This window comes from Anguilla rostrata, chromosome 5 (assembly GCF_018555375.3).
Source record: "Anguilla rostrata isolate EN2019 chromosome 5, ASM1855537v3, whole genome shotgun sequence".
Classification (NCBI taxonomy): Eukaryota; Metazoa; Chordata; class Actinopteri; order Anguilliformes; family Anguillidae; genus Anguilla; species Anguilla rostrata.
The window spans coordinates 7,525,877-7,539,869 of record NC_057937.1 but is presented as its reverse complement, the minus strand read 5'-3'; the positions used below and the strand labels follow the sequence as shown (position 1 = coordinate 7,539,869).

General features: G+C 40.7%; 2 protein-coding genes across 2 annotated transcripts; one reads left to right on the top strand and one right to left on the bottom strand.

Moving 5' to 3' along the window:
- Nucleotides 1-305: 305 nt before the first annotated feature.
- On the top strand, nucleotides 306-4,679 carry LOC135254576 (LIM and calponin homology domains-containing protein 1-like; the record flags this gene model as incomplete). Its single annotated transcript, XM_064334863.1, has 5 exons — nucleotides 306-481; nucleotides 925-1,002; nucleotides 1,433-1,541; nucleotides 1,869-1,971; nucleotides 2,314-4,679. Coding segments are annotated over 5 exons (492 nt in total), but the record flags the coding sequence as incomplete, so codon positions are not given.
- Nucleotides 4,680-5,237: 558 nt separating this feature from the next.
- On the bottom strand, nucleotides 5,238-9,064 carry phox2ba (paired like homeobox 2Ba). Its single transcript, XM_064334852.1, has 3 exons — nucleotides 8,317-9,064; nucleotides 7,281-7,468; nucleotides 5,238-6,738 (listed from the first exon to the last, which is right to left on the bottom strand). Exons 1-3 carry the CDS (start codon nucleotides 8,555-8,557, stop codon nucleotides 6,307-6,309), a joined length of 861 nt encoding a protein of 286 aa, XP_064190922.1. The 5' UTR covers nucleotides 8,558-9,064; the 3' UTR covers nucleotides 5,238-6,306.
- Nucleotides 9,065-13,993: the final 4,929 nt, after the last annotated feature.

Below are 13,993 nucleotides of genomic sequence, written 5' to 3'. Positions count from 1 at the left end.
CCTCTCTGTACCACTCCTCACTTTCCCACCTCACTGTATACACCTCCCTCACTTAACACTCCTCACTGTCCACAGACACTAATCACTTTCACACGTACACAACCTCACTGCGACACTCTACTGATACACACCTCACTGTACACCACCTCACGGGACACACTCCTCAATGCACACTTTACACACACCTCACTGTACACACTCCACACACACTTCCCTGTCGTACTCCCCGCATACCAGGAACAATGCTGTTGTGTTTCTCAAAGATATTGAGCATGTAGAAATGCCACTGGTACTGCTATCATTAATGTAGAGTTGTGTGTGTGTGTGTGTGTGTGTGTGTGTTTGGTCCTGGCGCAGACACACCCTGGAGCAGTATACAGACCCAGAGCCCACAGCAGGAGGTGGAGGGGGTGCAGAAGAAGACTGCCTCTTTGGATCGCAACCTGAACCCAGAGCAGACACAGCCTAGAGGAGCTAAGAGGTGTGTGTGTGTGTGTGAGTGTGTGTGTGTGTGTGTGTGTGTGTGTGTCTGTGTACACATCAGCTGTGTGTCCTCATATTGGTGGTAAGTGCTGATCAGAGGAATATTTCACATGTCACACACTGTCCCCACAGACACACTGGAATTTAGACCACTGCTACAGACACACTGCTACAGACCATTGCTACAGATAGACACACAGCTATAGACACACTATTACCGATTCACTGTGACAGACACTCTGTTCCAGACACACAACACAGACCAATGCTACAGACATACTGCTACAGACACAAATGCAGGGAGTGTTGTTGTTTGTGATGGCTGTAGTTCTGATGTTTGTGAAACGCAGGGCGTGTTTGTTGTTGTTTGTGACGGTGGGCACACTCTCCTCCTGAGGACTGCACAGTTCCGTGTTCAGTGTTGCGCTGACTTGTCTACAGGTCTGGATCTTGTGACAGTGTAGCAGCAAACTCATCACCTGCATTCCCATCTTCCATTCAGCCTCAGTCCCCAAACAGGTAGGATCTCCTGCACATGCCCAGCCCAGCCCACATAACCCCCACACACGCACCTAGCCCCGCCCACATCACCCCCACACACATGCCCAGCCTCGCCCACATCACCCCCACACACGCACCTAGCCCCGCCCACATCACCCCACACACATGCCCAGCCCCGCCCACATCACCCCCACACACGCACCTAGTCCGCCCACATCACCCCCACACACATGCCAAGCCCCACCCACATCACACGCCCACATCACCCCCACACACGCACCCAGCCCCGCCCACATCACCCCCACACACGCCCAGCCCCACCCACATCACCGCACCCACTCCCTCCCCCCTCCCCACGTGTGGAGCCCTGCCCTCACAGTGAGGCCTCGCTCACTTTGTCTGCAGCAGGGAGATCACAGTGTTGTCTTTGAAATGTCGCCCCCTGCAGGTCAGTGAGTGGGAAGAAGCTGTGCTCCAGCTGTGCTCACCCTCTGGGTAAAGGTGCTGCCATGATCATCGAGAGCCTCAGTCTCTACTTCCACATACAGTGTTTCAAGGTCAGTGCAGACAACCACAGCGCCTCCTACTGTTTACCACAGTCAGTGCTGAGAACCACAGCGCCTCCTACTGTTTACCATAGTCAGTGCAGACAGCCACAGCACCTCCTACTGTTTACCGCTGTCCGTGCAGAGCTATTAATCAGATATCATTTGTACTTTTATTTGATAAAACGGCATATCTATGTACCAGAAAAGCATTATACTGTGTGTGTACCTGTGTATGCACCTGTGTATGTAACCTTTCCATGTACCTGTGTATGTATCCGTGAATGAAACTGTGCATGTACCTGTGTATAAAACCTGTGTATATACCTTATGTTCCAGTGTGGGGTCTGTAAAGGTCAGATCGGGGACACCAGCACAGGGACTGATGTCAGAATTCGCAATGGCCTCCTCAACTGCCAGCAGTGCTATCAAAGATCACGTGGTAAGCGCAAAGCAACAACACACACACACACACACACACACACACACACAAGCAGTTTATTGATGTTCTTTCATCCACTTTGGATTTTAAAAAATGTTCTGCTTCAAACCGCCTACTAGCGTTATTCATCTCATAGAATCTCTTGTATTCTGTGAGGGGACTTAAGAATCACACCTTTTACCTCAACCATTAGAACTGACTGCTGCCATTCTGAATACCTGAGAGCAGGGGTATGGATGCAAGCTTTGGCTTTGCCTCTTACCTGCACCACAGGTGATTTTTCTAAGCAGCTAAACGGAACTTTAGCATGTTGCTAATGCTTCTCCTCTGTCCTGATTGTAGCTGCGGGCCAGCCCACCACCTTGTGACCCGTCTGGGCCTCATCTCCACACAGCTGAAGCACAGAGAACATTTCGGTTTGTCGAAACCTTGTTTTTTTTCGAGAGAGACAATCGCCGCTGGGACCCCAGTCAGGACTTAAGCGTTGGAGCACTGACATTTTCCTAACTCACGAGAACTGAAGTTAGAATGACCTTAACTTTGTCTCGCCACAAAAATAGGGAAATGGTTTGATAAGCTAAGAACTGGACTTCACTGGATGTACCGTATACCGCTGATCTCTGAATCATATTGTACCTTCTTGTTTCATTTGGAATTCTATATAAAACATTAATGATGCAATATGGGAGTCTGCTAATGCAATAATTTTGTTTCTGTAACAAAATATTATGCAAAAGAAGTGCATGTATTTTCTCATATGACAATACTGTCTTATTTTCAGTATGCAAGCTTTGTTAAGTGGCTGGTTTTTGCTTCTCGTTCGTTCGCAAAATGAAGACCCGCTGTGTGATACAATGGTTCTTTTTCTCCCTTTGTATCCAGTGGGCATTAGGGTAGGTCAGCAAGGACTTAAATATCAATCACACTGGAACTGCTCCTTGCTTTTAGATTCACAATGACATTGCCAATTTCTCTCATGTTGTAGAGACGTGTGCACTTACGTAACACACTCCTAGGGATCTCTCAGACGTCCAGTGCAAGTTGTGTTGTCCAAAATTTACAGTATCTGTCTGTATTTCGATATACTGGAGACACCAAGCCAAAACGGATCAAATAATTCTGGCTCTGTCATTCGTTTTTGTTTGTTTGTTGTGAATGGCGAAGTATCGCTCGTATCCTTCTCCCTGTAAAATGGGAGATGGGTGTGCATAGCAGCCGGATATTTGTGATTCTTTAACTGGACTCTAGTACTGCAGTCAGAGCTCTGATTTGGCTGCCTGCAGTAGCGTGCATGGAGGCTGCGGAGCTTTCAATGGCTTTAGAACACTGAGTGTGTCTTTTGACTGGCCGATTTAAAAAAAAAAAAACATTTTTGGCCAGGAGTTTTTTTTTTTTTTTGACTGACCTTTTTAATTATTTATTTTTGGAATGCCAGAGCTCGGCGTAGAGTCTGTTTCATCTGGCGACACCTTGTATGTGGAGCCCAGCTCAACATTGACCTGCCTGCCTTAAAGGGTTTTACGAAGGCAGGTCCGAAGCTTTGGGTTCATATATTTAACGAGTGGTTGTTGCATCTTTAGTTTATTTTACATGTCAAATTTGGTTTTGGGTGGTATCACCGATGATTGCTGTAACTTATTTTAAGAGAGAATGCATGGTTGATTTTGCAGAGATGGTTTTCCCTTGACACCTTCATTTTAAATCTTATTTCTGTTGCCGTCGAGATGATATTAAACCTGTGCCTTAGGAATGCAAACGATTGCACATATTCTGGGATGACGGGTCTGGAGAGTCAATCCGAAGATTATGTTATTTTATGGTTCATTTACTCTCGTGTGAGATTAATGTGCACGTCACACCCAGAGGAAGAATAGGGCTGTTGTCGGGGGTTTGAATGATCCTGCTTGTGCTTCTTTTAACTTTACTTACCCACACGGAACATCTAAAATCAAAAATGTTTCCAAGTGTAATGAAACTTTGCCTTTAGTGCTTTGAGATTCTGATAAATACACTCGAAATTACCTTTTTTTTTCAAACCAGCACCCTATTTTCCATGTGTAGCCAATACAGTTATGATTTCCCATATCTGAATGTAGATTGGACATTGGTGCTATCGGGTTGAAAATATTACAACATTAAGCTGCTGGCAATTTCTTCTTATTTTTGGTAACATTCTAATTGAACCAGAACCACTGTTCTACCTCCAGCGAACCTCCACGTCATGGCCTGTAGAACCATTTCATGACGTAGTTGCATATGCCAGTTGCCCGAGATAAGGCTGCGGAATCGCCCTGCCCCCTCCTCTTTCCTTTGAAGATCCCCCGAAATTCTAGAACGGAAGGGATCTCGAACTTAAGCATATTCCCCTTTCATTACGTTTGCGGTGGAAAGACCGTTTAGATACTTTAGTATTCCGTTGATATGTATTATGTCAGTGTTTCAATTCTGCTTGCGTATGACTAAATTTTGATGAAATCCAAGTTGTGACCTGATTAGGGGGAGGGTCAATGAAAAAGGCAATAATGGGGCCTTCTCTGAGCAAGGGAGAGGGGCATATGTAAGCAATGGCAACGATAACACATGCGTTTAAGTTCTGTATTTATTACGATTTTCATTTGAAAGCTATTAAAATAACAGATTAAATAAATGTTGAAATGAAATGGCTTTTATAGCAAATGTATGTTTGTAAATAAAATGTTCATAATGTATCGTGTATTTGCGTCTTATTATTGTTTTAGCTTTTTGCGTGAAAATGCATTCATGGACTCATTTGGTTATTGCACGTTCATCCTATAACAGAAAGCATTACAGAGAAGTTGCGTGACTCTGTCCGTGGTCCTGAAACAATTGTGTAATCGGCCAACGACAGTGTTGCACAGTGAAAGCGGAAAATGGACAGACTTCCATAGCGAAACGACACACCGCCTCTGAACTAATACACAGCTTGTGTTTCTTTAATTTTTTAAATAGACAGTATTCAGAGTTATCTAAAACAGAATTTTTTTATGTCGAGAATGGTGAAACTTTGATTTTCTGAAAAGTACCGCTAGAGGGCATTAAAACACAGTACTGTGATAATGGATTCTGCAAGGGTCCTTACCGGAGTCGGCTATTCACCCTCTTGCGAACTAATCTATATTTCTTTCTATTAAATGTGCATGCCGATCATATTTCATTTTAATTAGATAATTTTTTGAATAACACTTGGTGAAATGCAGCCACAACCAGTTGCCTTTTGAAGGAATATAAATTCCAGAGTAACTTTGCTCATCATTTTATTAACAACCAAGTCAATGGTACACTCCTGGAAAACTAAGCACATGTAGAAATATTTCCCTCTTAAATATAAGCATCCGTTATACTTACATATAAATAGCTTTCAAATCCTGAACAAAACCTGCCATATTATGCTCACAAAAAGGGAAATGGATAATCATAAAATTGGACTGAAAAGGACAACATGCAAATAAGATTTTAATAAATACAATGTCGGAACACTTTCCTCTGTAACTGAAAGAAATTAACCCGTGGTGACCTTGTAAAACGTCAAAAAGACTCCATAAAGTACAAGGGTAAACATATCCTATGCTCAACTATAGATGACAATTTTACACTTGTATTAACACTATACAATTGAGCCACACAAACACAGCCGTAGAAAGACACACACAGATCTGAATTATTCTTGATAACATTGAAATTTGTAGTTTGTGCCTTTGGTGAAAAATATATATGAACTGAAATTCTCGCAACAATTTAAAAAGAAATAAAAAGTAAATGTTCTATAATCCTTAAATTAAAAATATGTGTATGGCGATTAGTGTTGTGACAATCGACCATGGGGCTTATACATTTTAGGCAAACAAAAATAGCGATGAATTAACGTACGGTCAGAGAAAATTTGAATACAGTATTAGATTTTAATACTGTTTGAGTTTTTAAGAGCAGGAAAATCTGGCGGCAGTCGCCAAACCTACACGGCGATAGATAATTTCCTTAATGCAATGACGCAAGTGCCGATCAAAACCACGGTAATATATCATGAAAAGGCAGATGGGTGGAAACAAGCAAATACTCAGAACCCAGATTTACTGTGCTACCCGGTTCCTTGATGGAGAACTAATAACATCAAAGGGTGGTCAGAGGGATCCAGAACGTTCACAAAGATGTTGCGACCAATAATGTTCTCTCCTCCGTCTCCAATGTCTTGACCGGCCTTGTGAATGTACAGTATTTTGAAAATCCCTCTCGTTTTACTCGGGGCAGTACAGTCGCCAGTTTTAAGCGTTTGCTTTTTAAATTACGTTTATGTTTTCGAGCGTCTCTCCTCACTGTTCAGAACATGCTGGTCTTTACTAAAGTGGCTTTGGTTCCGTTCTGTCTCTGTAGTGAAGACAGTACGCTCGCAAATGGTCCACCTAATGAGTCCGGAATGGAAGTGATGGTGCCGGGGGCGGAGGCCCATCCTTGATTCGATGCGGTGCCAACCAGACCACCCGATGTAGACGTCTTCACTTGTTCCACTGGCCCGCTGGCTACGGTGTTACCCTGTCCCCCTGTCGGACTTGGTCCCCCACAGCTAGGATTGGGAATTGGGTTGGGACCCGGACCTCCCGTACTGTCTGGGTCGGTAACTTTCGGTTCTTTGCTTTCATCCTCCCTAGCGTCTGATTTCTTCCCTGAAGATCCGTTCTTGGCAGCAGCGGCTGCAGCGGCTGCCGCGCGCTCCTGCTTGCGAAATTTTGCGCGCCTGTTCTGGAACCACACCTAGAACACGAACAAAAACATTCAGGCTTCAAGCAAATATTGCGTTCACTATTTAAGTCCTAATGCACAGGGGAGATTGTTTTTTGTAAATTTGTATTCTCACCAGATTTTTTTGCTCTAAAAATTACCAAATGAACTTGGAAAATTGGATACGTAACGTTTACCCCATAGTTGCAAAGGTGTAATCATCAATCAGAAGGCTATTTGAATTTTGCAGCAGCATTCACAATTTTACGTAGTTATATGTCCATTGACAGCATACACCTATACATTCGTATGTGTGTATGTGTGTGTGGGTGTGTGTTTGTTTGCTTGTATACGCACGCACGCACACACACACACACACACACATAGGCATTTATACATATATAGCCGTATATACACATACATACATATAGTATATACAATACGACGTCAAGTTGAAGATTGATAGTCTGGGTGAAACTACACAAAATGTGCGAAATAGTTTGGCACAATTGTTTTGCAGAATGCTCAATCCACATGTATTTTCATTTCAATTTCACTTCTTGAGGGAAACCAACCTGGACGCGGGCTTCTGTGAGATCTATTTTAAGCGCCAGCTCCTCGCGCGTGTAAATGTCTGGATAGTGTGTCTCTGCGAAAACGCGCTCCAGTTCCTTCAACTGTGCGCTTGTGAAAGTGGTCCGAATGCGCCTCTGTTTCCGCTTCTCGTTCAAGCCACCGTGATCCGTGAACAATTTGTAGGGTACTGAAGGGAAGAAGAACATAAAGAAATGAAGTTGTTATTTTAGTTGTCATTGTTGTTGTTGTGATTATTATTATTACTGTTGTTGTTACTATTAGTCGTAGTAGTAGCATTATTATCATTATTATTATTGTTGTTGTTGTTGTTGTTGTTGTCGATAATAATAGTAGTAATAATAGGGATAAGTAATAATAATAATAATAAGAAGAAGAAGAATATAAAGAATTTTTACAGTCAGAAACTCATCTCTTGTTGGTGTTAGAGCTGATGATTCAGTACTTCTACGATTTTAAAATAAGTAGTTGAAATTGTCAAATGAAAATAAATCATGTCCTGTATCAGAATTAATATATTGCAACTGTATAACTTAGACCAGATCAGAATTACTGTAAAATACAAATTTACTAAGTCAATACCTTGTATTTATTAACAATGTGTAATGATGATGAGACATTGTGATATATAAAAAGTAAAAATTTTGAAAATGCAGTGTTGTCACCCTATTCGTTCGTTGTACAGTAACAAATGCAGTTCCAGTAATGAGCTTTATTCCGTGGTTATTTCATTATTTTCTAAGCTTTACGTCTCATCGCAAAGTAAATAAATTATGCCTATCATTTTGGCAGCTTAAGATAATTTTGTTGGCGGTTCGGGTGTGACAGGGATAGTGTAACCCCGTAACTGAATTACCGCTTGCCTGCAATCACTTCTAACGTGATAAATTCTTTCATTTGTGTAAGCAAATTTCGTTTGGTAAATACTAAACACATTTCCATTTTCAAATGCAATCACGGCTTCCTATATACCGGGGAAGAGGCTCTGGAGCGGGGAATAGAACCGATTGTCCTTACCTGCGGCGTACGGGCTGCTCTGGTGGTCCCGCAGTGTCCCGAGACTGCAGGAACCCGGGGTGAGGGAGGGACACCCGGAGGAGGCTCCAAACGTGGTCCTGATCGGATTGTACTGAAACCCACTGGCTTGGCTGCAGGAGCTGAAGTCCGCATAGGCTGATGCCAAGCTCGAGGTGTCCATCCCGGCCATACATGACTCGTAGGCGGAGGAATTGAGGTAAGAATATTCCATTTTATACATTTGCAAAGGCTCGGTGGATTAAAAAAGCAGTTTCAAAATATATACGTATGTCTATTTCGATGTGGATTTAAAAACAGCAGGATTTAAATTAATGTTCAAATTGTTGGGGAGAGATAGCGGTTGTATTTTTTTTCTTTTTTCTGTTTTTTTTTTTGGTTTGAAGGAGGCTTGACTGTGGGTAGATGTGCACTGCTCAAAGCCTGCTTCAAAACTGGCCTCCTTTATAGGAGCACAGCCTTGTTTTATGAAAAGCCTCCTATGAGCCGCCTAGCCCGAGGTCTCTAGAGCATAGAGTCCTCATAATAAACTTGGCTCTTTCTACTTGGACAATAGCAAAGCGGTTGGTCTTATTGCTGGCGCTTTTTACATGACAATAACTCATCAGGCTATTGGGCTGGCACTGGGGGACCAAGCTGTCTAACCTCCCCTATCAGTGATTCCCTGCATCTCTAATTAGAATTTAATACCACACCATTACGCATCGGGTCCCTCCATCCCCTCCTCTAACCATCTCCTTGCCCTTTAATTCAATCACACCACTTGGAAATAATGAAAGTTGGGTGACGATTCTCCCTGATCCAATTTTCCCCGAGCTTTTAAGCCTTTTAACTGATCATATACCTTGGGCACAAAGTTTGGATGGTATTTCCCCCCCTCTTTCCCTCTTCCTTTTTCCCCCCTGCCGTAGCTACTTTCTTGGCTTGAAGTTCGGGAGGCCCGGGTGTGCCTCCGCGGCTTGCTTGTAAGAGCGTTACACGCTCAATTTAACAACAAGCCGCCCCCCGAAGCGCGTGAAAACGTCTGAAAGACAGGAACAGTGAAGAGATCGGGATGAGTCACAATAGTACTGGACGTGTTTCTCTGTTTCCTTCCTTTTCAGTCTCTCTAAGGAGTCAATAGTGTTATTTTATGCAACACCTGGTAGTAGCGGCAGTAATAGTAATAATAATAATAATAATAATAATAATAATAATAATAAACCACAACCACAATGATTTTTAGGCTATAACAAAATTGTTATGTTTTAATTTAAAATTATGATTATTTTTCAAGTTATTTCTAATAAAAATAACAACACAATAATAAAAATAAACATTAATAATAATAATAATAATAATAATAATAAACCACATGTCAACAATAATTATTTGGCTATAACAAAATAATAATCATTCTTGCATTTAAATCTACTATTATAATTCATGCTATTATTAATAAAATTGGCAACAAAAAACAAATATACATGAATAATAATAATAATTCCGATGGACCTACCCTTATTGATTTAGTCAGTGTTCAGGTCATTATTAACTGCAGTTAAGCAAGATTATGCTGGTAAAACTATTTATAAACTACTTGACAATGGAGGATAAATCGCTTTCGCAGCACTATTCCATTTAAGTTGTGTTTGTTTCTTCGAAGAATTAGATCTTATTTGCATAGTGAGCGTTCCATAAACAAATTGGGAATATTTTATATGATTTCAACTCGCCTGTAATTCGTTTTATTACATTCATTATTCCGTTATATGCCCAGTAACAACTCTGTAATTAAAGTAACAAACTCGTAAAGTCATCACTGTGCGGTTAGGCCCGGAGTATTAGTCGAGTTAAGTGGCTAATTTTGTTATAGTAACACAGCGATCTTTTGTTTGTGTTATTCTCGCTATCAATAGACTTCTTCGTGATTAAAAACAGAGATTTATTTGAATCTGTCTTATTTCACGTGGCATCCCCCTTTCTCTTGTATAACTTCAAGCACGTTTCAAATGGAAGAACTCAGTCTATAAAACTATTTATCCACCCGTGTCACATTTATCTTACAAGAAGCAATGCAGTGGAGATCGTACTGTCCTCCTTCGGCTGTCTCGAGGAACAAAATTCTGTTGATACCGGCATTTGGTTGAAATCATTTTGTGTTTCCCGTTGGCTTTATTGCTTCTGCTGTTTTACACCGCTGATTTGACAGATAGAGAAATGTCAAGCAGGCCTATTTGTAACGCTTTTTTTCATAGCAACAATGAAAATAAATGTTCGCCGTGTGACAGTACAAAATAAATTGCCACGACTTAACAACTCGTTTCCCTGGTCTCCAGGTACAAATAAAAATGGAGCTGCGGAAATTTGTGTTGCTGGTCCTGCACGTGAATGCGCCCACGCACGTTCTGAACGTGAATTGCCTGCTTGGCCTTTTGGTCGAAGAGACACAAAATGCAATCGTATTATCAACCAACAAATTAACTAAATGCATTTGTCGTTGCACAAAAACCTTTTCCATAATTTAAGACATGTATTGTTATATTTTGCGAGAAAGTGGAATTAAGTATATTCAGTGTAGCCGAAACAGATCAAGATTTTCAACGAATTATTCTATATTTCACTCGCTGAAATGCTTTTAAAAAAATAAAATTAATTATTTAAATGAGTGCCTTGATTTGAATAAACGCTAGCTGGTGTTCCGCATTGCTATGGCGTTTCTTTTCTCTGTCTTGATAGAAAGATGAATTGACAGAAAAGTTTATTCTTTCTTGACACACCACAGCCCCTTTTATGTTAATGTTTTCTTTCTACACGCGAGTCCCGGCTAAAAGTTGTACCAAATGGTTAATTTGATTATTGAAACCAAAGACCAACTGCCTCACGGACTTCCCTACACGCGTCTGGCAAGGAGAAGAAACCATCGCTAAGAATTAATCTAATAAAATGCACAAAGCACGGAGAAACCCCTTCTGATATTTTGCTAGGACAAATAGAATTATAGCTTTCCCCTACGTTTATTCTCATTCAAACGGCCCTGCTGTGCGCTTCTCGAGGTCTATAGTCCACCCAACGATGTTAACGCCTACATTGTATACATCCAAAATCTTTCTTTGTGTTTTAAAATGTTTTAAGGAGCTGTTGCGCAAAACAAAGTGTTGGAAAAATTTAGATCTTTTCATTTGGACGTTGAACATGATACATTTTGAATGGAAAGAATCCCAGAGAATGCCATATCATGAATATAATATTCTGCTAATTTCAACACAGCTATCACCCAAATATGGACAAAACGTACGATAGCAAAATGTATGTGCCAAACAAAAATAGCCAAACAAAAATATTTTTAAATTCCATACAGATTTTTAGTACAATTACACGCATGCCAGTGTTTTATGGAAAATACACACATTTATCAATGATATGTGTTTTAATTTTTTTTTTTTAATTTTTTTTAAGAAAACAACTGACTGCATTGCCGATATTTGTAACGAGACTTAATAATACAAATAAAATCAGAATGGTTCGTTCAAATAAGCCAAGAAACACACGCCTTCCGAAACCTAATATGTCCGTTTACAAGGTGAATAATAGTGGGGGAAAAAATAAAGACGAAAAGGACCGATCGCTTTAGAAAGCGTGAACACCACTAACGGGAAGAATGCGACAGGGCAGTGAAAAAAGACAAAAACAAAATGCCATTGTGTGGACGTATCAGCGCACAATGCGATAGAGTACAGAAAGAGAGACAAAGAAAGGAATTGCTGTCAAGTTAAACATAATGTCTTACTTTGACTGAGGACATGTTCCTGAGGCAAAACAATAATAATATGGGGAGGGGGTGTAATCATAGAGGACATGGGAATATATAAATAAAATATCAGCCATCAAACATTCCTTGGGGCCCGTTCTTGCGTTTATTGGTTGATTTCTCAATTTAGTGTTCACATTTTCAGTCCCCCATTAAATTCAGCCCATAAACACACGCTGTGAAAGAAGTAGAGAACTGCCTTGTTAATGAGAATGTCCAAATATTTCCGCTTTGAACTTAGTTATGTCACGCTGAATGACCTGTTTAGAATTCCTAACCGCGTCCATCACTGTAGGCGAAATAGACATGTAAGCTTTTGTCATTAAGTTATCAGCTTTGTCACGTGATGAGCTACGCGAGATAATGACAGCGTAAAACCCAACCGATGACAATACATGTTGAAATTCCAGCTCTTTCATTACGCAGTCATTTGCAGTAATTCAACTGGAGAAAATCGTATTGCGTTGCAGCTTCTGCGTGAAATGTGCTGCAGAAATAAATTAGAAGGCACCCCCATTTATTTGTGTGAAAGTATACCCAGAAAGGAAGGGAACACAGCGGAATAATATTCAAAATTATAGGTTATTCAGATGGATAAATTAACCATCCAGTGCTGTATTTTATTTCACGTATCTTAGCGCAGAGTTCTAAGTAAATTTGCGTTTGTTGGGGCAGATTACCACACACACTAAGGATGTAAGTCATTAAGGCCAATATTGTATGCACGTGAAATGATGGAACTCAACATGTTGCCACGCAACTTAATTTTTAAAAAGTTGTCGCGGTCTTTCCTGTAGTGCTCCTTATGGGGGGAAGCATCTGCCCGAGGTTTGGAAATAGGGCGTTTGAGCAGACGAGCAGATATGAAGTGACATCTGCCCAGAAGAGGATGAGGAGGGAAAGTAAATTGAATTAGTCTAAACCCTTTCCATTCTTGGTGAAATCCGAGAGCTGCACGAAACTAGCAAGTAAATAATATCATACCCCGATGATGAAACTATACTGGTTTTATAAACAGCAAACAGCAAACAGCAAGATCAAATATAGCAGATTATTATTATTATTATTATTATTATTATTAATAATAAATAATAATAATAATAATAATACCATTACTATTACTACCGCTGATGCTGCTGTTACTGCGACTACTATTACTAGCTGCTAATGATGAAAATCACGTTTTAATTACATGTATTATTGATATTCTAGCCTATTCTAGCCTGCATATTGTTGAACTAAAACCTAATGATGAATGGGACGGTGAACCGATTCTGCTCCTCAATTGAATTAAAAGAAAAAAAATTCGATTCTGATACAACTTGTGTCCTATGTGGCTTGTCATAAGTAGCGTAGGCTACTAGCACTAGTCTAACGTTTCTGAAATGGAGTTGGTGATGGCGATGATTTATTGAAGTATATATGCAAGTTAATTAGGAAATGTTGATTAATATCCGCAAGTAGCCAAACCCGTACAAATGAATGCTTCGGACGCAGTCCATGCACGGCACGGCACGTGCTAGCCTATTTGCTTCCGTAACGCACCTGCCAGTGAAGGAATGCTGGACTCTTTAAGGTTTGTGTAGTTACCGCTTTCCACGAACTCTTCCCAAGTGGTCGAGGTTAGGCACAGAGAGCAGGATTAACATAATAATCCCATTCCTGAGGATAAAATTAGCAAACATATTACTCTGAAGAAAGCAGGCCTGCTACTGGCAAAATGCCTTGCTTAGAGTCAATTACTAAATTACTTCAAGCTCCAAGACGACATTAACAGAAAAAATGGCATCGATCGGTCTGGGATAAGATTTTTAAAAATTGCGATCATTAAATCTCTCGCCAGTATTCGCGAATCTGATTCACAAAATT

Coding starts and splice junctions, on each gene's coding strand:
- phox2ba (XM_064334852.1), bottom strand. CDS start 8,557: ATGTATAAAATGGAATATTCTTACCTCAATTCCTCCGCCTACGAGTCA. Junction 7,469..8,316: donor GAGCAGCCCGTACGCCGCAG/GTAAGGACAATC, acceptor TCTTCCCTTCAG/TACCCTACAAATTGTTCACG. Junction 6,739..7,280: donor TCACAGAAGCCCGCGTCCAG/GTTGGTTTCCCT, acceptor TTCGTGTTCTAG/GTGTGGTTCCAGAACAGGCG.